At 36.6% G+C, this 27,915-nt stretch overlaps 1 protein-coding gene across 1 annotated transcript; it reads left to right on the forward strand.

Annotated features, from left to right (window-relative positions):
* Positions 1 to 26,303, forward strand: ARL5B (ARF like GTPase 5B). Its single transcript, XM_069547390.1, has 6 exons — positions 1 to 372; positions 13,800 to 13,860; positions 15,728 to 15,875; positions 18,218 to 18,301; positions 19,685 to 19,836; positions 20,861 to 26,303. Exons 1-6 carry the CDS (start codon positions 324 to 326, stop codon positions 20,907 to 20,909), a joined length of 543 nt encoding a protein of 180 aa, XP_069403491.1. The 5' UTR covers positions 1 to 323; the 3' UTR covers positions 20,910 to 26,303.
* The last annotated feature ends 1,612 nt before the right edge of the window (positions 26,304 to 27,915 follow it).

The raw sequence follows: 27,915 nt of genomic DNA on the forward strand, positions 1-27,915 counted from the left end.
GGTCCATGGATCGAGAAGGGAGGCGGAGCGGAGGCGGGGCTTGGGGCTGGTTGAAGCTCTGGTGGGTAGGTGGGTTCAGACCGAGGGGACTACGGGTCGGCGTTGGGCTCAGTGGGTTCGAACAAAGGACTCTCGGCCAGGGGCTCGACGCAGTGCCTTCTGACGGGTAGCTGAGCGCCAGATCTCGGCTTCTCCGCCAACCAGTGCCCTCGCCGCGCGGTCCCAGTCGGCTTTACCTCGGTGCCCTACGGCCAGTCCCGCGGTGGGGGGCCCGGCGCAGCGGCACCTGCTGCTGAGGGACCCCGCGGCCCGCCAAGGTGCTCATGATGGGGCTGATCTTCGCAAAACTATGGAGCCTCTTCTGTAACCAAGGTGAGAAGGATGGAGCTGCGCAACGGCTCGAATCCGAGGCAGAGGGTCTAACCGCTGGAGGGGACAGCTGTTTGGGGGTTAGGGCAAGGTAAGGCAGGGCCCTCACAAACGTTCTGAGACGCAGAGAAGTGACTTAGATAAGGGAGGTGCGTAGAAACTCACTGTTTTAGGTTGGAAGAAGGTGCAAGTGATGGTTGCGAGAAACGGAATGATAGTTGCGAGAAATGGAAAGTCAGAATAGGAGGCATTTGGTGTCCTGGGATCCAAACCAAGAATTTGGAAATTTTACCGAAGGAAAGCGGAGAGCAACCTAATGTTACCCGGAGACATTTGGAGGGCCTTTTCCTTTTCTAGTTAAGTATCCTAAGTCTTGCCCCAGGATGTGTTCGCCCAGAAATCCATCAACTTAAAAAAAATAACGTTACTAGTGCTGCTTTGTTTTCCGCCCTGCTCTTTTATCCAGTTCGCCGTCACGTTCTCTCTGATTTCGCCCGCTTTCCCGGACTTGGGAATGAATTGAGATACACGGGTTTCTGGAAATCTTCGTACTAAACCCTTTAATCCTTTCTTCGATATTGAAAAACTCATTGCTTTTGGTTCTGTGGAGGATATTGCGTGTCCGTAATTAGTTTAGAAACTGGTTCTGAGATGTCTGAAAGTTGCAAGTCCAAACGGCCGAGAAGCTGGTAAAACCTGTTCTCAGTCAGAGTGAGTAAGACGTGATGGCTTATGAAGAGAATATACCCAGACAATAGGGCCGGCTGTAGGTAAAGTTTTAGGCATTCTTTTAACTGTTATCTCAGTAATTAAAACAGTTTTATTTTGCATTTACCATCCGAACATAATACAAGCCAGTGTATTATGATAGTACCAATCAGTTATTGCTAATGTGATTTATTTTTTCTGGATTTAAGAAGTTAGGAGAATGAAATGACTTTAGTCACTTGTTCTTTTTCAAGGTTACAAGTTAATAAAGATGGATATATGCATACACATATACGTGTGTGTATAAATGAAATTACTGCAGGTTTCAAAGTGGCCAGTTTTAATTCCATATGGATATTATCCATAACTTTAATACATTATTTTTTCAGCAGGGTATGTTTTCTAGTCCTCATTACGTGAATTTACTATAAAGCAACATTTTAGGACATGTTTGAAAGTATAGAGATTAATAATCACCTGCTTATCTTTTCTCATAGTTTCAAGAGTTCTCTGTAATTTGTCCCATCCCCTTTTCTCTCCTTTCTGTATTATTACTGTGTTTATCATTTTTTTATAGATTTTTTTTTTGATGTGGACTATTTTTAAAGTCTTTATTGACGTTTTTACAGTATTGCTTCCCTTTTATGTTTGGTCCTGGGGCATGTGGAACCTTCGCTCCCTGACCAGGGCTTGAACCTGCAGCCTCTGCATTGGAAGGTGAAGTCTTAACCACACAACCACCAGGGAAGTCCCTGTTTATCATCTTTTTGAGGCTTCTTAATCAGACTAGGCTTCCTTGGTGGCTCAGAGGTTAAAGCATCTGCCTGCAATGCGGGAGACCTGGTTCGATCCCTGGGTCGGGAAGATCCCCTGGAGAAGGAAATGGCAACCCACTCCAGTATTCTTGCCTGGAGAATCCCATGGACCGAGTAGACTACACAGTCCATGTGGTTGCTAAGAGTCGGACACGACTGAGTGACTTAACTAACTAATCAGACTAGAAGGGAATAAAGTATGAAGAGGGAAAATTCAGGAGATGATGAAAGAGATGATGAAAGACATTCAATGGGCTACTTCTATAAGTCATAACTGTTTGTTTAGGAATTTTTCTTTTCCATTAACTTCCTTGTTTAGAAAATTTAGAACTACGTGATGATTATTCTGTCATTGTATTCATTCATACAACTAACATTTACTCATAGGCCATAAAGCCAGACATGAGATTTAGGCATAGGAGAGACAAAGGTTAAAAATAAACAGAAAAGTTAAAGTTAAGGTAGTTACTTGCTCTCAAAGTACTAAAAAAAGATGCAGCATGGTAAATTATTTCACAGATAATGTAATAAAAGCGTGGTGATGGTCACTGAGAAGGAAGCAATAAATTTTTTTCTCAGGTTGTTCCTAGAAGACATTACAGGAAAAGATATACTTGGACTTGAGTGATAAATAGGTGTTTATGAGGCATGCTAAGCAGTCTGAGTGGAAGGACTGATATGCAAATAGGAGAGGAATGAAATAGTGGGGTAAGTAGTTTTGTTTGGCTGTATCTTAGTTTGCCTGTCGGGGTAGTTAGAGGAGATGAAGTTGGAGAGGTAACCGGGAGAACCAGATCATAGAAGGTCTTGTGTGTAGACCTGCTAGCCATAGAGCCCCTCAAGAGTTTGGTCCTTGTATGTTACTTTTAGAGCAGGGGAATAATATGATCAGATTGATACTTTACTTCTGTATTTTTACTTTCTATTTGTATCATCTGACAGTCTCAGCATTTTCCATTTTCACTACTGTGACACATCCAGTGATACTCAAATCACTCAGTCTTGGTTGCATATTAGAATAATATGCCCAAGGCCCCACCTCAGACCAGTTGAATCAGAAGAGGGAGGAGTGGCCCTGGGCGTCAGTGCCAAGATGACTGGAATATAAAGAGGGAATTGAGGACTGTTTATCTTGCCTTAAATAGTCCTTTCCCTTATCTTTCTTCCAACTTTTGTTTCCTATAGTATTTTAGAGCACCAGGCATCTTCTCATAAATGTGATACCTTTCTGGGAATAAGTATACTAACAGCACGTTTGGCTAAATAAAGCTAATGCAAAGTACATACTTAATCTCTGTGATTTTTGTGCTTCCTTATTTTAAGCTAGGAGACTGATTACTTCAATGTACTTATCAATGAAGGAAGTAATTTAAAATCTGATTATCTTTGCAAACTATTGTGTATATCTTTGGTTGTTTCTGTGTTTTGTACAAGCATACCTCAGAGATAGTCCAAGTTTGGTTCCAGACTACCAGAATAAGGCAAATATTGCAAAAGAGCCAGTTACACAGTTTTTTTGCTTTACCAGTGCACATAAAAGTTATGTTTAGGCCATACTGTAGTCTGTTAAATGTGCAATAACATTATGTCTGAAACACAATGTAGAGATCCTAGTTTAATTATTGCTGAAAATTGCTAGCCATCATCTGATAATGCAGGATTGCCACAAACCTTCAATTTGTAAAAAATGAAATACCTGTAAAGTGCAATAAAATGAGCTTATGCCTGTAGAAAATACATATGTTGATACCTGTCTTTAGATTCACCTCTGAAATTGAGCACTCTTCTTTTTTTTTAAACTTTCTTAACTCTCTTAGACCTTGGTCTTTTTTTCTGTGTTGTCACCACTATACAGTTGGTCATCAGTTATTTCTTATTTTACCCAGAGTTAGGAATGAGTGGAATATGATTTTAATTGTAGTTCATTTTCAGAACCAAAGAACAATGACATTTTAATTTCATTAACTCATCATTTCCTTCTCATTGGTTAATTTCATGCTATCATTTTGAGCAGTGTTAGCCAATTTGTATGACGTTGTTACTGTTCACTTCTGATGGCTTACATCTGATGTCTCCTATTAGTATTTTGCTCTTAATTCTGGATTTTTTGCTAGTTTCAAACACAGCAGACTTAAATTTATCACTGCCCTATTTTCTAAAACCTGCTTTATCCATACCTTCAAATGGTTCAGATTTCTGATCAAATGTCATTCCTCAGAGAGCCCTTTCCTTTCCTGACCACTTTTACCCCAACATTCACTGTGTCTACCCACCTTCTTTTTCTGAGTAATACTTACCACTCCCTGTAATCATATAAATTTAGTTGTTTACAGTACTTATCTGTTTGTTTCAGTAGAAATGAATTCCTTGAGGCATGAACTTTGTCTTGTTATTGTATCCCCAATATAAAAGAACTTTTTTTCTTGTTTTTCAAACAAAAATTTTATATCAAAGTAACACACTTTTTAAAAAGTTATATAGTTCTAAAGTCTGTAAATGATATATTAGTCAAATCACACGTTTCTGAATAATATGCATATTCTGGATAACATGGAAATTTTAAACATAATTTGGGGTTTTTAAAGAATTGAGATATAATCACCACATAACATTATATTTGTTACAGGTGTACTAATTATTTGTGTTATTGTGGTAGGAGAGAAATTAGTATTTTTATACCCTTTTCCCTCATTATCCTAGGATAGTATTTTGGGTTAATCTGCATCTTGTCTTTTCATTTTTGTGACTGTAAAGTTTTATTACTACTGAGCTGCAATATGCTATAATTATGTTTCCCTTTTTTCTACAGCTTCCCCCCCACCTTGAATAATCACATCTCATTGCCTTAGTTTTCTTTGTGCATGCTGTGTGCTAAGTCGCTTCAGTTGTGTCTAACTCTTTGTGACCCCATGGACTGTAGCCCCCCAGGTTCCTTTGTCTGTGAAATTTTTGAGGCAAGAACAGTAGAGTTTCTGCATCACACCTATCATGATCTATTCTTCCTACTCACCCCCTCAGTATTCCATCCTGCTCTTAGTGGGCCTGTTTCTCATCTTTGACTGCTATACTACTATTCTGGACTTTCTTTGCTACCATTCGAGGAATTTCCTTTGCTTTTCGATTTTATTAGAAATTTCTTTTTTTCTTATTTCCTGACTGTACTCATTGATGAAGTTCATCCTTCAGAAATTTCCTGCAAAGGTGTCCAAAGTGATAATTTTTTGTGTGTGATTCCAAATACCTGAAAATATCTTGGACTCCTCATTTTTGATTTATACTTGAGCTGGATATAGAATTCCAAGTTGGAAAGCATTTCTTTCAGAATTTTGAAGGTATTACTGTCTTCTAGCTCCCAGTATTTTTCATTCTAGGAAATCTGTTTTCTTCTTAAATTTAGGATTTCTTCCTCTACTAACCTGTAAATCTTATTGGTCATATGGTACTAAATGTCCTTTCCATTTTTCTGTCTTTTGAGTGTGTGTGTGTGAGTTCTGGGCTATTTCTTTGTCTTCCAATCCTGTTGACTATTTTTAGCTGTTATATTTCTAATTTATAAAAACTTATTATTTGCTAAATGTTATTTTGTTGTTGTTCTTATGTCATTGCTTCACAATGCTATGTCTTCCAAGTGTCTTAGGTTTGTTTCTGTCTCTGTTTATTTTCTGTTTCTGTGTATTTACCCTGGGAGCTTTCCCTATAGAGCTGTTATAAGTAATTCCATTGCATGAATATACCACAGTCTGTTTATTCATCTGCATCATGATGGGTTGTCAGATTGTTCTAAAGTGGTTTTACTTTTTTTTTACTTTTACAGCAACATTTGAGGCTTCTTCTTGTTCCATATCTTTACCGACATTTGGTGTTGTCAGTATTTTAATTTTAGCTATTTTGTTGGGTGTGTAATGGTGTCTCATTTTAGTTTTAATTCGCATTTCTCTGGTGACTTTAGATGGGGAAACAGTGGAAATAGTGGCTGACTTTATTTTTCTGGGCTCCAAAATCACTGCAGATGGTGATTACAGCCATGAAATTAAAAGATGCATACTCCTTGGAAGGAAAGTTATGACCAACCTAGACAGCATATTAAAAGGCAGAGATTACTTTGCCAACAAAGGTCTGTCTAGTCAAGGCTATGGTTTTTCCAGTAGTCATTGTATGGATGTGAGAATTGGACTATAAAGAAAGCTGAGCACCGAAGGAAGAATTGATGCTTTTGAACTGTGGTGCTGGAGAAGACTTGAGAGTCCCATGGACTGCAAGGAGATCCATCCAGTCCATCCTAAAGGAGATCAGTCCTGGGTGTTCATAGGAAGGTCTGATCTTGAAGCTGAAACTCCAGTACTTTGGCCACCTGATGCAAAGAGCTGACTCATTGGAAAAGACCCTGATGCTGGGAAAGATTGAGGGCAGGAAGAGAAGGGGACAACAGAGGATGAGATGGTTGGATGGCATCACCGACTTGACGGACATGGGTTTGGGTGGACTCCAGGAGCTGGTGATGGACAGGGGGGCCTGGCGTGCTGCAGTTTCATGGGGTCGCAAAGAGTTGGACATGACTGAGTGACTGAACTGAACTGATGACTTTTGGGTATTAACACTTCTTTATGTGCTAACTCAGAGAAGGCAATTGCACCCCACTCCAGTACTCTTGCCTGGAAAATCCCATGGACGGAGGAGCCTGGTGGGCTGCCATCTATGGGGTCACACAGAGTCTGACACGACTGAAGCGGCTTAGCAGCAGCAGCAGCATGTGCTAAGTGGCCGTTTGTGTATCTTTCTTTGCACAATGTTTGAATCCTTTTCTCTGCCCCCTTTTTGGGGGTCGAAAAACTTTTTATTTATACTGGAATTGTACTTCCCAGGTGGCGCTTGTGGTAAAGAACCCTCCTGCCAGTGCAGGAGAGGTAAGAAACATGGGTTCTTTCCCTGGGTTGGGAAGATCCTCTGGAGGAGGGCATGGCAACGCACTCTAGTATTCTTACCTGGAGAATCTCATGGACAGAGGAGCCTGGTGGGCTACAGGTGGACACAACAGAAGCGACTTAGCATGCATCCTGGAATTAAGTTTTCTGTCACATGTGTTTTGTGAATATATCCACCCCTAACCCCCCAGCCTATGACTTCTCTATTCAATTTTTAACGCAGAATTTTGCTGATTGGAAGTTTTGGTTTTGGTGAAGTTTCATTTCTCTATATATTATTATTTAAGTGATTGTTACTTTCTGTGTCCTGTTCCTTTCATCTAGAAGCTTTAGATTTGATGCTTTAGTCTGTGAGTCATCTCAGATTGTTTTGGGGTTGGGATTCATTATTTTATTTTATTTTTTTAAGTGGATATTTGTCCCAGTAGAATTTGCTGAAGGCTTTTTCCCCCCCAGTTGATTACTTTGGAGTCTTTACTGAAACAGAAATGTTTCTCATTTGTTAGTCACTCAGTGTCTTGACTCTTCCTAACCCAGGAATCCCGCATTGCAGGCAGATTCTTTACCCTCTGAGCCATCTGTTACCTTTAGACTTTCTCTTTTCTTGAAGTAACTTCACCATCAATTTTAAAGCTGGTATTAGTCCCACCTTTGTTTTGTTAGATATTTTCAAAGAAAAGGTTTTAATTTTCTCTTTTGTTTCTTTGTTTCTGTTTCACTAATTCTTGTTTTTCATTTCCTCCCATCTACTTTTGAGTTTCCTATCCTCCCCTCCCCCTACCTTCTTAAGGGTTGGGTGGGTGCCACTCCAGTATGCTTGCCTAGAGAATCCTGTGGACAGAGGAGCCTGGTGGGCTGCTGTCCATAGAGTTGCATAGAGTTGGACACGACTGAAGCAGCTTAGCATGCATGCATGCATTGGAGAAGGAAATGGCAACCCACTCCAGTATCCTTGCCTGGAGAATCCCAGGGATGGGGGAACCTGGTGGGCTGCTGTCTATGGGGTCGCACAGAGCTGGACATGACTGAAGTGACTTAGCAGCAGCAGCAGCAGCAGGGTGTCATTGTTTTTATCTTTTTTTCCTTTCATATATAAACATCTTAAAGCTTTAAATGTTCCTCTTATGTACTGCCTGGCTTTATTCCCCAGATTTTAATATATTGTATTGCATTCAGTTTGAAGAGGGGGTAAAATGTTCTCTAACAGGCAAATTTGGCCTTGGAATGTGGAATGAAGCAGGGCAAAGACTAATAGAGTTTTGCCAAGAAAATGCACTGGTCATAGCAAGCACCCTCTTGCAACAACACAAGAGAAGACTCTACACATGGACATCACCAGATGGTCAACACCGAAATCAGATTCATTGTATTCTTTGCTGCCAAAGATGGAGAAACTCTATACAGTCAACACAAACAAGACCGGGAGCTGACTGTGGCTCAGATCATGAACTCCTTATTGCCAAATTCAGACTGAAATTGAAGAAAGTAGGGAAAACCGCTAGACCATTCAGGTATGACCGAAATCAAATCCCTTATGATTATGCAGTGGAAGTGAGTAATAGATTTAAGGGTCTAGATCTGATAGATAAGAGTGCCTGATGAACTATGGAATGAGGTTCGTGACATTGTACAGGAGACAGGGATCAAGACCATCCCCATGGAAAAGAAATGCAGAAAAGCAAAATGGCTGTCTGAGGAGGTCTTACAAATAGCTGTGCAAAGAAGAGAGGTGAGAAGCAAAGGCAAAAAGGAAAGATGTAAGCATCTGAATGCAGAGTTCCAAAGAATAGCAAGGAGAGATAAGAAATCCTTCTTCAGCGATCAATGCAAAGAAATCGAGGAAAACAACAGAATGGGAAAGGCTAGAGATCTCTTTAAGAAAATTAGAGATACCAAGGGAACATTATATGTAAAGATGGGCTCGATAAAGGACAGAAATGGTCTGGACCTAACAGAAGCAGAAGATATTAAGAAGAGGTGGCAAGAATACATGGAAGAACTGTACAAAAAAGATCTTCACGACCCAGATAATCATGATGATGTGATCACTAATCTAGAGCCAGACATCTTGGAATGTGAAGTCAACTGGGCCTTAGAAAGCATCACTACGAACAAAGCTAATGGAGGTGATGGAATTCCAGTGGAGCTGTTTCAAATCCTGAAAGATGCTGTGAAAGTGCTGTATTCAGTATGCCAGCAAGTTTGGAAAACTCAGCAGTGGCCGCAGGACTGGAAAAGGTCAGTTTTCGTTCCAATCCCAAAGAAAGGCAATGCCAAAGAATGCTCAAACTACCGCACAATTGCACTCATCTAACATACTAGTAAAGTAATGCTCAAAATTCTCCAAGCCAGACTTCAGCAATACATGAACCATGAACTTCCTGATGTTCAAGCTGGTTTTGGAAAAGGCAGAGGAACCAGAGATCAAATTGCCAACATCCGCTGGATCATGGAAAAAGCAAGAGAGTTCCAGAAAAACATCTATTTCTGCTTTATTGACTATGCCAAAGCCTTTGACTGTGTGGATCACAATAAACTGTGGACAATTCTGAAAGAGATGGGAATACCAGACCACCTAACCTGCCTCTTGAGAAATCTGTATGCAGGTCAGGAAGCAACAGTTAGACCTGGACATGGAACAACAGACTGGTTCCAAATAGGAAAAGGAGTGCGTCAAGGCTGTATATTGTAACCCTGCTTATTTAACTTATATGCAGAGTACATCATGAGAAACGCTGGGCTGGAAGAAACATAAGCTGGAATCAAGATTGGCGGGAGAAATATCAATAACCTCAGATATGCAGATGACACCACCCTTATGGCAGAAAGTGAAGAGGAACTAAAAAGCCTCTTGATGAAAGTGAAAGAGGAGAATGAAAAAGTTGGCTTAAAGCTCAACATTCAGAAAATGAAGATCATGGCATCTGGTCCCATCATTTCATGGGAAATAGATGGGGAAACAGTAGAAACAATGTCAGACTTTATTTTGTGGGGCTCCAAAATCACTGCAGATGGTGACTGCAGGCATGAAATTCAAAGACGCTTACTCCTTGGAAGAAAAGTTATGACCAACCTAGATAGCATATTCAAAAGCAGAGACATTACTTTGCTGACTAAGGTCCGTCTAGTCAAGGCTATGGTTTTTCCAGTGGTCATGTATGGATGTGAGAGTTGGACTGTGAAGAAGGCTGAGTGCTGAAGAATTGATGCTTTTGAACTGTGGTGTTGGAGAAGACTCTTGAGGGTCCCTTGGACTGCAAGGAGATCCAACCAGTCCATTCTGAAGGAGATCAGCCCTGGGATTTCTTTGGAAGGAATGATGCTGAAGCTGAAGCTCCAGTACTTTGGACACTTCATGCAAAGAGTTGACTCATTTGGAAAGACTCTTATGCTGGGAGAGATTGGGGGCAGGAGGAGAAGGGGACGACCGAGGATGAGATGGCTGGATGGCATCACGGACTCGATGGACGTGAGTCTGAGTGAACTCCAGGAGTTGGTGATGGACAGGGAGGCCTGGCATGCTGCAGTTCATGGGGTCGCAAAGAGTCGGACACAAGTGAGCGACTGAACTGAACTGAACTGAAAATGTTCTCATATTTATCCACGTTCCTGTTTTTCATGTTTTGAATTTCCATCTTGTATAATTTACTTTCAGGCCAAATCAACTACACTACCATTTTTGTAGTGTGGTTTTGCTGGTGAATCAGTTCTCTTAGTTTCCTTTCATCTGCAAATGCCTGTTTTACCTTCATTCCTAAAGTGTATTTTTGCTGAAAATAGCATCTTGAGTTTTTTTTTTTTATTTAACTTCATAGGCCTGTAATTTCTTAATCTATAAAATACGCAAGGTGGCCCAAGTCAGTATTTTTGTGCCTTTTTGGAGACCTAGGTTCCTCCGATTTGCTGTGTAGGTAACACATTCTTTGATGAGGAGGTGGGAGAGAAGGAGCAAATAAAGCTATGATGTTTTATGATTCTGTAGTAGTATAATACAGGACAGGGATTTTAAATGGCTCTCCCTTTTGCCTTCTCCAGAAGGCAGGCTACAACTCATTGCTGTCCAGGCCTTCAGGGCTCAGGTTGTGACCTCATATTCTCTGACATTTTACTCCCTACCTATTGCAGTAATGCAAACTTATTTTCTATACATGCTGTATTTTAAATTTCCAAGTCACTAAATTTTGGCATAGGGCATCTTTATTTGTTAGTTACATAGTTGTTCACATTCTCTGTGTTCATAGAGGGCTTGTTCTCATTATATGACAATTTTAGTGCAGATATTATGTATCTAGAAGATAACAATCCCTATTTCATGATATTTAGGTGACTATCTTTTGTCTTAAGATTAAAAATTGGTCATTTTATATACTTTTTTTGGCGTTAGTCCATTTTCATTGTTTAATAGTCTATGCTAAAACTATAAATTCTATTTGTTATCCTTACTAAAACTACAAATTAAGTATATAAAAATCTTTTTAGTTGGATAAAAGGAGAAACTTTTTTTGTTCTTTTTCCTACTTTTTTTTTTGAAGTTCCTTTTTCATCATATTTTTCCTGTTAGCCGTTTTACCTATATTTGTCTACAAGCCAGTGAGCGTACTAATTTTCTTTGAAGCCTCGTTCTGTATAGTCTTTATGTCTTCCTTGCTCGGGGGTGGGTGGTGGGGAATGGGTGGGTGCAGCTTTTGAGGAAATCCAAGAGAATAAACACCAAAGCCAAGCCCTGTCAAAAAACTTCTGTGCAAACACTTGGTCAAAATTAAACAAAAGCTCTATGATTGAATATTTTCCTTCATTTAATACAAATAAACCTGCTTTGTGCTGGCTCACACACCATGAGATGGTCTCTGTGGGCACCTTACTTCACTAGAAATCTCTTCCAAGAGACCAAGCTGCACCTCTACTGTCAACAAAGGTCTGAGAATAATGTTTCCAATGCTACTAGTTGATGCATCTCCAGAGCCCAAATGATCTGGAAGAGGTTTCTAGTGAAGTAAGATGCCCACAGAGACCATCTCGTGGTGTGTGACACAGTTCTAAAATGTTTGGATTCCTTGTCATTCTGATTGTTATGGCTTAACCCCAGAATTACTTGGTTTTCCACACACAACCATGCCTAAAACACACATTCCTTTCCCTAAGCGTGGGCAGCCTATTACTCTATGACAACGTGTTTTTTAAATAAATAATGCTATCTGGAAACATTGGGGAAAAGACAGTAAATCTTAATTTAATTACACTTGTAAAGTCCATTTGAAATAAAGAATTTAGTGTTACCCATGTTATGATTTGCCCTCTTTAAGCGTAACTAAAAATTAACTTTTTTTGTATTCATGGAGAGTAGTTTGAAGAGCTGGAAGATAAGAATATATGGCTTACATATACATGTTGAAGAGAAGTTGTAGTTATAAAAATATATAGTTGTATAATTTTCTCCTCATAACTTTAGAAATTTCAGTTTTAGTGAAATGGAAATCTATTCCCTGCTCTGTAAATAAAAATGACATTAAAATATTTCAAGTTCATCTCAGAGGTAGCAGTTTGCAGTTCGACCTTTGGCATAAATCCTCTCACCTTAATTTGAGACTCACTTGAACCATAACTGATATATTTTGAAATATGTGTTTTTAGCATACTAGGTAAATAAATAATGAAAGGACATCTATTTTAGTTAATTATGAAAGGCAAAGGAAATTGTTTTTAATCGAAGCTGCTCTACAGGAAATCACTGACAGTTACATAGCTTAGTCTCTTAGTTGATCTTTGGTTATCAGTGAGTTAAGATAAGCGAACAAGTTGTGTTTCTTTTTTTGGAAAGTAACTCCTGCCATAGTGAAAATAGCCTTTCCAGAGGACATGTCGTTTGTCTCGCAGCACTATAGACAGTGCCTGTGTAGCACGTGGGTCATGAGAAGACAGAGATGTTTTGTCACATGAGAACTCGTATGTGAATTATGGCTCCTCTTTTTGACGGGTGCAGTATTGATACTATTTGATGAGATGTATAATCAGAACTTTGACATTCATCAGCAGTTACCAAGAGCATCGGGGCTCTGATGTGAAATGTAGCAGATTCACTACAAATCAGTTGATTATGTGGCTGTGTTTATGACAACTTCCTTACATACCCTGTTGAATTCACTGGTAACTTTTTAAATGTTCTGCCCTGGGAAAGAGGAATCATACATTCTGTATAGGCTAAAAGTCTAGCAAAGACGATACGTAAAGTATTTTCTGAATTCTAAGGCAGTTCCCAAATATCTACTACTTAACAGAATAATTAGCTGGGCCTTAAAAATGTGTTATGAAAGAAATGGCACATCTAACATAAGGCACTAGAAGGAGGGAACTGAAGAGTTGTTTTTGTATGAAGGGTGGAAACAGTTGAAAAAGCATGAAAAACTCAGTAATTGCTTATTTGTCTGGAAATTAATGGGGGGAAAAAAGTCTGGCTGAAATTATGTGTCTGAAAAAAAGAAATTATACATCTTATTATTGACAGGGAATACTTTTAAGTTTTTTTGGATTTTTAAGTAGAAAGAAAAAAAAATCTTGGTATGGGTAGGTCGGAAAACATCCGACTGTAAAAACAACTTAATAACTAATTTGATTGGTAGAGAGGGCAAGCAGGTCTGTACAATGCTTTTTTTTCCTTCTAAACTTACATTCTAAGTCATACTGTCTCATCAAGATTACTATTTGGGTTTTTCCCCCAAACTCAGTATAAGTGACAAAGTTCTCTCGTGCCTGCATCTTACCCATCTCCCAGATTCTTTTATAAGAGAAAGAGAACGTCATAACAATTACCTCACTTAAGGCAAATAGTCTTGACATCATAAAGTTTTCTTTCTGTCTGTACCTTAATCCAGGAATAAATATCCAGTGAATGATCCTCATTAGAGAGCTGACTAATAATCATTGTTGAAAGCATGTAATTGAAGTGCACAGCAGTGTTAAATGTTTCTGCTTTGCTTTCTTTTTGTAGAACACAAAGTAATTATAGTGGGACTGGATAACGCAGGGAAAACCACCATTCTTTATCAATTGTAAGTATGGGTGTTTAATTAAACAGTTTTATTTTCAATATTGGAGCTAATTTTGTATAATTAATAAGAATGAGATGCCATTATAAGGGGAAAACTTAAACATATGGTTTTGTATTTAGCCAAACACAAAATTTATTAAGCAGTTTTTAAGGTAAATTTGCTGTATGTTTGCTACAACCTTCAAAAACACTCATTTTTTTCCAGCCTTTAAAAAAGAATTAATATTAAACTAAAAATAACTGAAGCACACATTCCTGTGAGGGAAGGATGGGATAAAGTACATTTTGCTGAGCTCTTCCCTCTCTGAAGTCCATGTGAATAGAATGATATATTAAAGCTATTATTGCTCTCCTGACTAACAGCTCAGGAATTGTTTAACATACCCAGACTTGTCAAATCAAAAGAAATGAAGATCACACCTGAAAATACTGCTTTAGCGGCTTGCAACAAGAGGCTTGAGACTTCCAGAGAAATACATTACTTTCAGGATATTTTAACAGCCCATCAATCCACTTGTCACACTGCCTCCCATTATCCTCTCAGTGCCAATGCAGTGATCCTTGTTAAACAGTGGAAGTGGATCTGTGTCCCAGGCATTTTAACAAATAATTATAAAATACAGTGCTCCATTGTGTGCTTCTTGTCTGTTGCTGCCTCATCTTAAGTACATCAGCTGACAACTCTCCAGAAATACTTCACTTAAGCAATGCTTAGTGCTTTTTTTCAGCTGCTTTGCTGAAAAGCTACCAACTTACGGCTTGTTGTTTCAGGGTTGAATGACTACTTGTTTTTCTTTAAAGCATTCATCCATTTGTCATTATGTATGCCTTAGCCTTTGGACATTAGAAATAAACATTTTAGAAACCTGTCATCATTGAAGTAATTTTGCATATAGTTTCAAAAATATGTACATTAAACCCAAAGGAGAATTACAAGCTTCTTCCAACATAGTACTGACATATTATAGGCAGATAAATTTTGTTGAATTAATTGATTAATAGGATGATGATGATAATACACGTGATATGAACATCAGTGTATTTTCATTTGCCCATCGACTATAGTTTTGGTTAATAGACATCTAGGAATCTCTATGGCTGAGCCAAGTGTTAGCTTTCTCACGTAGACACTCTTTAAGATGATCTCAAGCCTTTGTAGCTCAGCTGGTAAAGAATCTGTCCGAAATGCAGGAGACCTGGGTTTGATCCCTGGGTCGGGGAGATCCCCTGGAGAAGGAAATGGCAACCCACTCCAGTATTCTTGCCTGGAGAAGCCCATGGACAGAGGAGCCTACCAGACTACAGTCTGTGGGCTCGCAAGAGTCAGACATGACTTAGTGACTTAAACAACCACCATACTCGAGCCCAGAACAGAATGGCACATCGACTGTAGTTTTAGTTAATAGACATCCAGTAATTTTTATGGCTGAACCAAGTGTCAGTTTTCTCATGTAGACAGTCTTTAAAAAATGATAGCCTGCTTACTATTCGTTGGTTACTACTTTACAAGTATAGATGACACAGTCACCTAGAAATTTGCTCTTTCAGCCTAGGGGATTGGTTCTGCTCTAACTGATAAGAGGACATGGGACTGTTGGAATTCTGGCCACAAAAATGCACTTTCACTCCACGCAGTTGTGTCCAGATCAAGCCTGTAGTTTATTCTAAGAGCCAAAAAGCATTCCTTCAGTTGTTGTTTGTGTAGGTGTTTGTTTGCACAAATGTTCTGCAAAGTTCTATTTTTATTGCTGGTGATTACCATCATTGGTGCAAGTAAAAAAGGTGGATTCATATGAAAATACAGAGGTAACAGTTGCTTTGGGTTCTCAAGATTTACAAGAGTTTTTATGGTGTCTGTCTTTTAACAGCTTAATGAATGAAGTGGTTCATACATCTCCAACCATAGGAAGCAATGTTGAAGAAATAGTTGTGAAGAACACTCATTTTCTTATGTGGGATATTGGTGGTCAAGAGTCACTTCGATCATCCTGGAACACGTATTACTCAAATACAGAGGTATACTGAGGTTACTTCTGAATTTGAATGAGAAGAACCAAAGAGTAAACCCAGAAAACAGATAGGCTGTACAGAAGGCATAGTGACAGTTCCCTTTTAATAACATTCTTTTTCTGTGAGGAATTGGAGGTTTTCAAATTAAAGAGGAAAGGCAAGTTGGAAGAATAGTGGGAGCTATCACTAGTGGAGTTTACTGTTGCCTGGCTCTCTCAATTCATCCTTAGGCTAATACTGTAGTATCTCCATTGCTGGAGGACGTGGACACCAGGATAAGCTATATAACCTTTCCCAGCCTTACAAGAGGCTGTGGTTAGAGAGGAATACAATATTTTAAGCATAATTTAATATAGGAGTTTTAAATCACATGAATTGAACATTCACATTTTTGGTGAGATTATATTTTAAATAAAAAGCAAATGATTTGCAAGCCATCCTCCTAGCATTCGCTGTCACTTATTTCATTATTTGAGTCAACCTAGGAAGCAAATATGGAATATCTTTTATGTTTGTGTTTATTTAATCTTTTTAGAGGCAAATTCTTAAAAAAAAAAAAAGTTCAGTGCTATTGAGAGAGGTTTATCTTCAGGAATACTAATGCACAATTGCATCCATAGTTTTTCTTTACAAAGAGGTACACCAAACCAGTTACTTTTTCTGTAATGAAACCTTAAAAATTGACTTTTTTTTTTGAGAAGGAGTTGCAGAGGAGGTGGGAGTATTGATGCAAGGAATTTTTGGTGAATAATTTGTCTTTTAAAATTAAAAAAAAATTCCTCTAGATTTATAATATAATAGCCTATGTGTATGTGTGTATATATTCTAGTGCAGTGTGTGACTGGTCAAACCATGATGGCATATCATAGATATTTAGCAGTTGTAGTAGTGCTTAATTATTTTTATTTGCAAGGGGAGGATAGGTTGATAAGCTAATATTTGTGGTTATAGGTTAGTTATATTTCTACATAACATAGTAATTAACATTCTGAAACTAAAATGTGTTAGAATAAGGGAAGAACAACATTTTAACATAGCTGTAATTTCTTCAAAGCTCACAGTTAACTCCAAGTCTGAAAGGAGCAGTTACCTTTGGTGAATAGATCAAAGTTGGCTCCAGCTGATTCATATGTACTGATAACATTCCTAAATGATAGTTTTTCAGTTTGTTGATATAAAAAGACTTCACTAATAATGTATTGTTATTAGTGACTCCACTTACATGAATTGTCCTTAGAAACTGTTTCTACAAGAATATCAAAATTACTACAGAGAACTCTTTTGGCCTTCCATGTAGCACAGTAGCATAGCACATAGCATTTGCAGTCTTAGATTCTTAGGTAGAGATTTTATCTACATAGTGATTTTTGTTCACTTTGTTCATCCTTCTTATCTTGCTTCTTAAATTGTTTACATGGAGGCGTCATTTAAAAGCTGAAATACCTCCATACAGTAAGTTACACAGTCATTGACTAATTTCTGACACCTTCCTTCTTTAACTTACAGAGTTACTTCCCCGTATTCTGTCTATTCTGACTTGCCCATATTTCTTATATTTATCCCCTGGTTTTAGATTTCATTTTATCTCTTTATAAGCTCTTGTTAGTTTGTGCTCGAATTGCTCTGTTTGTTTCTTTTCCCTAATTGTAAGGTCATTTGGACAATATGACTCTACCCTTCTGTGTTTTTGATTCCTCTTCTATAACCCTCAAAATATTTAGTCTCATTTCTTTTTCTTCTGTATAAGATGTTCAGTTTAGGGGCCGTTTCTCATTGTATCTTATTTTTCTTATCAAAGATGCTTAATTTTAAATATGTAATACACCTTTCTTTATTTACACCATAATCAATAGCTTTCTTCTGTTCTCTTAGAGTATTAGTATAACATCCAAGTGTGTATATATTTATTTCCATTTAACACATTTTTCTTGACCTTCTATTGTTGATATTTTATGTAAAAATTTTTTTTTTAAGTTTTAGTGAGTTATTTAAATTACTATTACTTTTTTTTAAGACTGGCTTTCTTTTTTAAAAGTACCTTTTACTACTTGCATTTTAAAGGAAATCTTAGTATATATATTAAGGGCATATTATATATTCAAATATCACTTAAAAAAAATAAACTGCATCGTGGTTTTTATTTATTGAAGTTGTGAGTTATTTTTCTTATTAACATTTGGATTTTACTGCTTGATGTGATTCAGTACAATACAAATTCTTTATGATGAAAAAGACCAGTTTTGTAGTGACGATATTGCCATAGTAGAAAGTACTTCTAACACTTAGAGTAGTTTTGCAGAAAACATGAACATCCCATTCAATTTTCTTTCTTTTTGCTTGTCTTCTAGTTCATCATTCTTGTGGTTGATAGCATTGACAGGGAACGACTAGCTATTACGAAAGAAGAATTATACAGAATGTTGGCTCACGAGGTAAATTTTGAAAACAAACATAAATGGAGTAAGGTATCCATATACTGCTTTTGTGTTTTCACAAAGATTAATGAGCTCTGCTGTTGGTTATTTCTTCGTTAACAAAGTTTTATATATCAAACTGATGAAAGTCATGAAGTCAAAAAATTTTAATACTTTATCAAACTTAAAACCTAATACATTAATCTGGAGACTGATGCTGTTAATTGAAAATAATTTTCACAGTTAAAACTACTTGTTCATACCTTAAAAAGTCTGATAAATTGTGGCAAGAGAATGGAAAATTTAAGATCTTTTCCTCTCTATAGTTTATAATGGGCTACCCTGGTGGCTCGGTGGTAAAGAACCCTCCTGCCAGTGAAGGAGGTGAAGGTTAATCTCTGGGTCAGGAAGGTCCCCTGGCAGAAGAAATGGCAGCCCAATCCAGTATTCTCTTGCCTGGAAAATCCCATGGACAAAGGAACCTGGCAGGCTACAATCCATGGGGTCGCTTAATTCTAAATAGTTCATATATACAGAAGACTTAGAAAGTAAAACATTTACGTAGCTACCACTCAATATAAGATGTTAAATACCTTATGAGATCTCTCCAATCTGATTTTCTTCCCTTCTCGCTGAGAGGATCCTGAAAGATTACACCATTCTAAAAGTAGTGAATTGTATGCATATTATTACTGTGCACATTATTACTTCAATTTTATGTACCCATCAACAACTATATAGTATTTTACTCTAAGTATATATACTACACTTGATCTGTTCTTCTGTTAATGAACATTGAAGTTACTTCCAGTGTTTCCAGTTCTGCAGTGAACGTTAATCAATGAGCTTCGGTTGGACAGACTAATTAGCAGTATTTCCCACCCCTCGCCCTCAGTACTCTCCTTTAAATCCTGGAGAGATTGTATAGTATACTATATTCACCTACTAGAATATTGCTCAGATAATTTTAAGTCATTATTTCAGATTCAGGTTTATCTTACTTTTAGCTTGACCCATTTGGCCCAACAACAGAAAAATAACTTTTAATATCCAGCTTATATTAGTTTAATGTCTTTTTTAGAGTGAATCATTAAATCATGGTTCTTTGACGTCATTTTTTATTTCAACAAAACTTTTAAATGATTAGTGCCTGATTATTTTAAAGTACAGAGATTTCACTAGAATTGTTCCGTAGGGCCTATTCTACCCTCCTGCTTCATTAGTTTTCTTTTGAATTGTGATATTTGACATATTATAAATATTTCATTGGGGGAGAGTAGATACATGTATATATATGGCTGAGTCCCTTTGTTGTCCACCTGAAACTATCACAGCATTATTCATTGCCTGTACTCCAATATAAAATTAAAACGTTAATAAAAGATTTCATGTTGATTGCAGGATTTACGGAAGGCTGCGGTCCTTATCTTTGCCAATAAACAGGATATGAAAGGGTGTATGACAGCAGCTGAAATCTCTAAATACCTCACCCTCAGCTCAATTAAGGATCATCCATGGCACATTCAGTCCTGCTGTGCTTTAACAGGAGAAGGGTGAGGATGTGACTTCTTTCAAATTTCTTACAAGTGTTTTCCACCAACTTGCTTTCTTCTCTGAATCTTGTTCCATTTTTGTTCTTATGGTGACTCAGGTTGAAAGAATTTGACTCAATTGCTACTGTTAAATTACAATTTAACTAAGTTACCAACAATTTTTTTGGTAACTTTTAGTGTAAATGGAATGTTTTACCAAAAAGAGGGCAAGAACAAACTTTCGAAGGAAGTTTTTACAATCTAGATTTTCAGTTGTTGTTCATTTCTTACTTGTGTCATTCATTAACTGGGAGAAAACTAATGTAACTGGAATAGAAGAGGAGACGTCAAAGAAATTAAGTCTAAACTCCCAGCTTTCCACAAGAGTGCATGTCTTTCTTGGAGAAGGCAATGGCACCCCACTCCAGTACTCTTGCCTGGAAAATCCCATGGATGGAGGAGCCTGGTAAGCTGCAGTCCATGGGGTCGCTAGGAGTCAGACACGACTGAGCGACTTCACTTTCACTTTTCACTTTCATGCATTGGAGAAGGAAATGGCAACCCACTCCAGTGTTCTTGCCTGGAGAATCCCAGGGACAGGGGAGCCTGGTGGGCTGCCGTCTCTGGGGTCGCACAGAGTCTGACACGACTGAAGTGACTTAGCAGCAGCAGCAGCATGTCTTTCTTATCAGGAGTCATTTTGGAAGGCACACTTGTAAACAATGAACAATTAAGAAAATGCCATTCTAATGTATTCCTCCTTTTCTAAGAACTTACATTTGGACATAGTAGGCTGAGGAGAACCCATTGTATTATAAATGGACTACCCAGTTTATTTCTAGGAACTTACAGGAACTTACTTATCCTCAAATCAAACTGACCTTCTCATTATTTCTCATACTAGAAATAACTTGTAATATAGTAGCTATATGTTGATGTTTAGACCTATACTTGTTAAAGTATACTTACAGTAGACTTAAAGGATGCTTTCAGTTTTTAGTGTATAGTTTTTTTATCTTGAGAAGACTTTTGCTTTCTGTTTCAGGTTATGCCAAGGTCTAGAGTGGATGACCTCCCGGATTGGTGTGAGATAACTTTTTTGCTCGAAAGAGACTCTATTTATTCTGTGACATGAACCTAGTACATTTGGCTGCTAAAGCAGCAGCATGTTTAATTAATTTATAACAACACAAACCTCTGTGAGCAACACTTGAATCAAGTGCAGCTGAACTGGAACATAAAAGATTTTTACTTAAATTTTTTTTTAATGCACTAATCTTCAGTTGGATAAACATAATGTATAACTGTTTTCAGCAACAGAATTCTTCAGACTGCTTATTCTAATTATTCAACGACTGCCTTTTAAGAAATATTTGTCATATGTTTAATGTTTTCTGAAATATTGTAATAACTTTAATGACCAGTTTCTTTTCATTTCTTGACTGCTCCCTCCCCCTACCAGATAATTACCAGTTGTGGAAATTGTCAGGTACTGTTTGCAAACTTATCCAGCACTAAATATTTGTTCCCTCTGTAAACCACTTACTTTTGGACAGAACTTTATTATAGAGAAAGAAATATGCTAAAAGATATATATTTAAGGAGTGGATGAAAATCGTGAGACCTGCCTTTTAAATGAGTTGCTTTACCCCACATTATTGCAAGTCATGGAATAATTTTAAGTTTCTAGTATCATCTCAGTTAAGAAGGGTGTTTATCTTAGAAGAATTAAGTTCAGTTTTCAGCCTACAACATGGGATTGGTTTTGGTTAAAAACTAATAATAGTAAAATATTTATTTCAAAGCCCAACTTTGATAGTAAATACTTTGATTAAATATGGTATTTTTAAGAATGTCACATTATTCAATGCATATATAACTATCAGAAAGTACTAAAGTATACCAGCACTGAAAATATAACAAGGCACTTGAAATATATTTTTACTATCAATTACAAACAACTTTATTATCAGTAAAAAGTTAACTGTTTCATCTGCTTTGGGCAGTAGCTAAAAAGCAGAAGAATAAACAGTTCATTTTATTTCTTAGAATTTCAAATTGTGTGATAGCATCTCTACCACCAGCAGTATATTACTTAAAAAAATCCATATGACTTTCCTTAAATCTGTTGTAGTGTAATAGGCTTGAAACAATATCCATTTGTGTAATTATACATCGTGTTCTAAAATCTTTTACTAGATTATAGGAAACTGCTGAACTTAATTGTGGCCTTTAGAATATTACTATGAAACGCAAGTTTAATACACTAACAACTTAAAAAAATTTTTTGCTAGTTAAAAACTCATAATCTAGCAAAAGTTTATTTTATTGGCTAGCATTAAAACATTTTTAAGGCAGTGTCTAATACGAACAGTAATCTAAATAGTGCATACCTTAAGAGAGGGGGGAAGTATTGTAGTTTTGATCCTCTTTATTTCAAATATGTGCTTTTGGTATAATGAAAGGGATAATATACATACATAGAGAATAATACTTTATTTTTGCAGTATTCTTTCATTTGGGTAAAAAATAGGATTCAGTGTTCATAAAAATATCAATACCTATTCAAAAGTGATATTTTAATATTTTTACTGTAGGTTGTTTAAATTTTGCTGTTTTCAGGTATACTGGATTTATTATACTTAGTCTAAATAATTTAGTTGACTGTGGTGACAGTTTTCTGATTCCTATTTAGTGGTGGTACTCCCTGGAACTGGAAATCACCAGAGGAAAACTCTCTGGGCTTTGGGACCTAGTTGTTCATTAACCTTGTTTTCAGCCTTTTTCTTAAGTGATACTGTACCAGGTAGGGGGAAATTTTGTTTTTAATATAATGTATAGTCAGGAACAGGAGAGAAAAGTAGACAAGAATCAACATGGTGTCTATGTGGGATAGAATAGGAGCAGGAGAAATTATGAAAATCCCGTTTACCTAAAGCACACTTTGGCAGAATTTCTATCTTGGGTTGTATAGTTTAGCCATGAATACTGGGGATAATTCTCTGAATTCTTTCCTGAGAAAAATCATATTTAATACTTCTGTATTTGTTCTTATTGTGATATCTTTCTTCTTGTATCTAATAAGATTGGCTGGCTCCATTTTCTTCTATCAAATTATATGGTTATTTTTTTATATTACCACATCAGCATTATACTGAAAGTGTTAATAGTCAATTGTATTTTGTCAGACTACTAGTGTAGACTCAAGTTTTCTATTTGATCTTTAAAATACAATTTGTTTTATTTCCTAAATGCTTTTAAAAAAATATTTGTTGGTTCTGGATTAGAAATTGTTAGCTGTGTGTTGAAGATGAAATAGATGTCCAGCTAGGTTTTGTGCCAACGATTGGGAAAAGTTCAATTAGAAAATTCATGTAAGACTTTTTAAGTTTTTTTTATGGGTTCTCATTAGATATTTCCTCTTGTAGTAATATGAAAACTGATTATCCTTTACTCCAAGAGAATGTTTTGACCCAAGCACATATTTAACATTGAAGCATTGATTCTGACATTTATTGAGAATCAGTCAACTGTAAGATACTATCTGATGAAAAAATGTAAATTGTGATTAGTGCCTTTATTTGTATTTTGAGATAAGTTCTCAATTTTGTATTATACCTGTTCTTTAGAAGTCATAATTGCAGCTCATTAATTTAACAATAGTTCAGGTTTCACGCTCCCCGTCAATCCCTTGGTTGCCTAGCAAAATTTCTAATAAGTGGTAGAAGGCAGGGGGACCCACCCATGTTACTTCTGGGAGATTATTCTACATATTGTTTTTTAATTTGAGATAAAGAAACTAAATTTAAACAAATCTTTGGTTATAACTAAAATGTAACTGTTACCCTTGTAAGTTCAAGGCATTTTTCTTAATTTTGAACATGTTGCATTCTTCCTGTTTAAACCCATCTTTCTTTTCAAAGTCCATTTGAGAACTTTTAGAATTAATAAGCCTTTTTATATGAGAACATAGCTGTGTATTTTGTTAATGTAATTTAATTCCTTAAAATTTGAAATAATATATCTAAAATCTATTAAATAACATGATTAAGTACAAATTTTTGCCTTTAGGTTCTTTGTTAATATGCTTAAAGGTATAATTTTATTCTAGCTTCACTAGAGGAATGATGATAAATTGAAATTTCATTGTTAAAAATTATGTTTTAAGTGGATGCTACTCTTGTAACCATAGTCATTTTGATTAAGCATAAATTAACTTTCATTATATTTAGCATAAAGAAAAAACAATTATTTACCTAGGGAAACCATGAGTGATATAGGCAGTGCTGTAAACATTATTCTCTGAAGAGTTATGGGGAGCCACAAAGCAAAGAAAAAGACAATAAAAGCTTTATTTTTAAAAAAGTATTTTTGATGTAGTATCTTAGGATGAATTATAAATGGATTTGTCTCTGCCTAGAGCTCATTGAATTCTTACTTATGTAGAAGAATACCAGTTGAAAAACCATATTGGTATTATACCTAGAATAGGTTAATTCCCTTGATATTTATCTTTGAAGACCAACTTCCTGAGCCTAACTATGGCTTTGGATCCAAAACATATTTCATACCTAGTTCAGTTCTAAAGGATCTTTTTTATCTTGTCAGGGTATAGTCACTTCACCATACAGCATGATGGCTTGTAGCCAGTAGAATGTAGGGCATTCTGAAAGTTTATATACTACTATTAAAAACTGAAGGAAGAAAAAAACACCCAAAACACAACAACAGAAAAGAAGCAAACCAGATGGAGGAAGGACATGTAACATGAAATTGCGTTTATTTTAATCTATTATTTGATTCCCACCTCATTATCATATCGATACAATCAAATAAAGCAAAGAATCAACTAGTAACTGCTACTCCACTTAAACTGAGCTAATAGTTAATGAAAATGCAAAAGAGAAAATAACCCACATATTGCTAAGAAGATATTTAAGCTATTTACAAAACACTGTATACTGGGAAGTGCTCTCTTCTAGAAAATGTCTTGCTTATTTTCCTGGCTTTTACTAATTAGATGGAAGTGGTTAGTTTGTTCAGAGCTTATTGGCTTTAGAGGATTACCCCAAACTCTAGTTCCGTGTTGATTTTCCAGTATTGAAAGGATAGTACAGCCAGGATTGTCAATATTTTACAGATATCTCTATAAATCTGTAAGTAGTTTAGATTCAAAGTCAGTTTTTTCAGTAATGTCTCATCCTTATTCATTTAGCATTACTGTGAAGACTGGCATCTAAAAGCCAGGTCCCCAAAAAGTACTTTTTAAGAGTTTCAGGTAACCAGAGTTACACAGAGAAGGCCAATTAAAAAAAAATTTTTTTTTAGCTGCTTTGTATTAAATTCAAGATAGACAAAATATTGTTTTGCAGACCTAAAATCAGCTTTAAATATATAAAGTCTTGTGAGATGTTTGAGAAATATTAATTTAGAGGTTTAGAAGCAGGCGTAGAAACAAAAGTCAAAAAACTTGGTAATGTGAGGTTAAAATCTTCAATAGAAAATTTGAATGAAAACAGTGAAGTGCCCCCATTCAAGGCACTTAAAACTACTAGAAAATTCAGTCTTACTGTAGAACCGGATGGCCTATATTATTATTAATGTGACCAAAAGATTGAAGACTGATCGGATTTCTAGAATTTGAGAGTATAGTCACAAAAAGCCACTTTTGCATTTTTATAAACCAGTAATCTGCCTTTCCCCCCACCCTGGAAATGGAAAAATAATGTGCTGTGCATGTCTTCTGGAATTGGAAACAAAATTCTAGAAGAATAGAAATGTTCTCTTGCACAAACTTGTAAAATTTTAATTTAAAAATTACCTCATTTTTCAGTCCATATGGTGTCCTCCAGTTTGTGCGATGTGGCACCATCCCATTAAAATCCTCTTCCCCCAAACTGTATTGAAATAGGCAGATTTCACAGCTAAGGGAGAACATTCCTCAAAGACTGTTTTCTTTTAGTCTAGTTTACCACCAGCAGGACTAATGTGGAGCAGACCCACATACTGTTCATTAAAGCACATGGCCAAGTGCTTAGTCAATATTTAATCAGTTTAATTAGAACCAAGTAAGGGAAAGGAAAAACCTTAAAATTTAATTGATTTTTATTATACTGTGAATATATTTCCGTCAGTGTTGGTAAGATATCAAATGACTATCAGTAGATGTTGGTTATATATCATTTATTTGTTATCTTTTGGCCATATTCATAAGAGACTATAATCATTTTAATCTTACATTTTCCTTTAGGAAATTCAGGGACTCTACAGCCCCTATTTTGTTCTCTTGGAGTAAACTATTCAGTGTAGTTACGAAAACTTTTCATTTTGATTTTTCTTAAAAGTTGAGCTGCTATTTCATTAAAAGTGTGAAATAAAATAATGGTTATGATTTTTTTCCATTATGTAACTATTATAAATTTTACCTTATTGATCACTGTACAGAGGATGGTTAAAAAAAACAAAAAATAAAGCTAAGAGTCATTGCAGCCTTGCTTTGTGTTAGTTCTGATCAGAATATAATGATTATAATTGCACATTGCCATCTTAACATAAATTGGTGCTTTAGAGCGTGAAAGAGGAAACAGCAGGCCCTATATAATATACTTCTTGCCTCAGAATGCAAAACTACATTAAAGTGTCTGTATATTTATGTTCATTTCTTAAGATTTAAATATAAATTGTTATCCATGAAGCTTCAGGCTTTCTGCAAACACTGTAACAATATCTTAGCTAATCAGCTTGGTAAAATGAAGATGGTGTTAATAAGGCCAAAATTATGAATTGGATCTCTCTGGGGGTCCACTGGTATTGTACAGAGGAAAAAAAGTGTCTTTCATGCCACAAACTGTGCTTCTTAAACCCAACCAAACAACTAAGATGTGTGCTATTGGTTCAGTATATAAGCATTCATAGAATTACAAGAGCAAGCAAATTATTTAATGCACTTACATCATCACTTCTTGAAAGTGGTTCAAAACATGTTCTTCTAATGGTGGGGTTGTTTTAAAGACATGTTTTAAATTTTTAGTAGTTTTATTACTGTCATAAAATGCTTCTATATGTTAAGTTTAGGTTACTGGTACTCATGACTTATTGCTTGCATGCCTACTTATCCAAGTGCAAGGATGCTGTTTGCTCTGGAATGTTCATCTTTTAGACAGGTTTTGGCTCATTTGCAATCATGGTGCAATAAATACAGTGTAACATTGTTTTCAGTCAACAGTTTTATTTTTGTCATAATAAATAATTACTTTTCCAATATGACATGAACCCAGTGTTGTTGTTGCTTTTAAGATAAAATTTAACAGTCTTGCTGCAGGTGAAAGAAACTCACCTAAGCAAAGTAGAGACGTTTTTATAATTAAAAATGAGGTGCTGGTGCAACTGCTGAGCCACATGCCGCAACTACTGAACCCCGAGCACCTAGAGCTCATGCTCCACAACTGAGAAGCCACCATCATGAGAAGCCCATGTGCTGCAACTGGAGAAAGCCTGCATACAGCAACAAAGACCCAGCATAACCAAAAAACAAAAAACAAAAAACAAAACAAAACAATGAGGTGGCGGGCTCTCACGGAACCCAAGGTCAGGAATACGCTTGGACTTCTGGACCAGCCTGGGACTGGAGACCGAGAAGCACTGAGGAGAAACCAAGAGCTTGCCTTTCTCTTACTTTTCTTTCTCAAATCCACTTCTAGACTGGATTTGTCTGTTTCCTAGTCCTATGCCATATAATGTCCAAGTTTATAATAGCTCCCGTAGTTTTATCTTTATGAAATGGAGACATCAGACTATCGTTGTTCAGTTAACTAAGTCATGTCCAACTCTTTGCAACTCTATGGACTGCAGTATACTAGGCTTCCCTGTCCTTGACTATATTCTGGAGTTTGCTCAAACTCATGGTCTTTGAGTTGATAGTGCCATCCAACCATCTCATCCTCTGTCACCCCCTTCTCTTGCCCTCAGTTTTTCCCAGTATCAGGGTTTTTTCCAATGAGTTCGCTCTTTGCATCAGGTGGCCAAGGTATTTGAGCTTCAGCATCAGTCTTTCTAATGAATATTCAGGGTTGATTTCCTTTAGAATTGACTGATATGATC

Source organism: Ovis canadensis, chromosome 13, assembly GCF_042477335.2.
Source record: "Ovis canadensis isolate MfBH-ARS-UI-01 breed Bighorn chromosome 13, ARS-UI_OviCan_v2, whole genome shotgun sequence".
NCBI classification, from domain to species: domain Eukaryota; kingdom Metazoa; phylum Chordata; class Mammalia; order Artiodactyla; family Bovidae; genus Ovis; species Ovis canadensis.

Coding starts and splice junctions, on each gene's coding strand:
- ARL5B (XM_069547390.1), top strand. CDS start 324: ATGATGGGGCTGATCTTCGCAAAACTATGGAGCCTCTTCTGTAACCAA. Junction 373..13,799: donor GAGCCTCTTCTGTAACCAAG/GTGAGAAGGATG, acceptor TTCTTTTTGTAG/AACACAAAGTAATTATAGTG. Junction 18,302..19,684: donor ACAGAATGTTGGCTCACGAG/GTAAATTTTGAA, acceptor TGTTGATTGCAG/GATTTACGGAAGGCTGCGGT.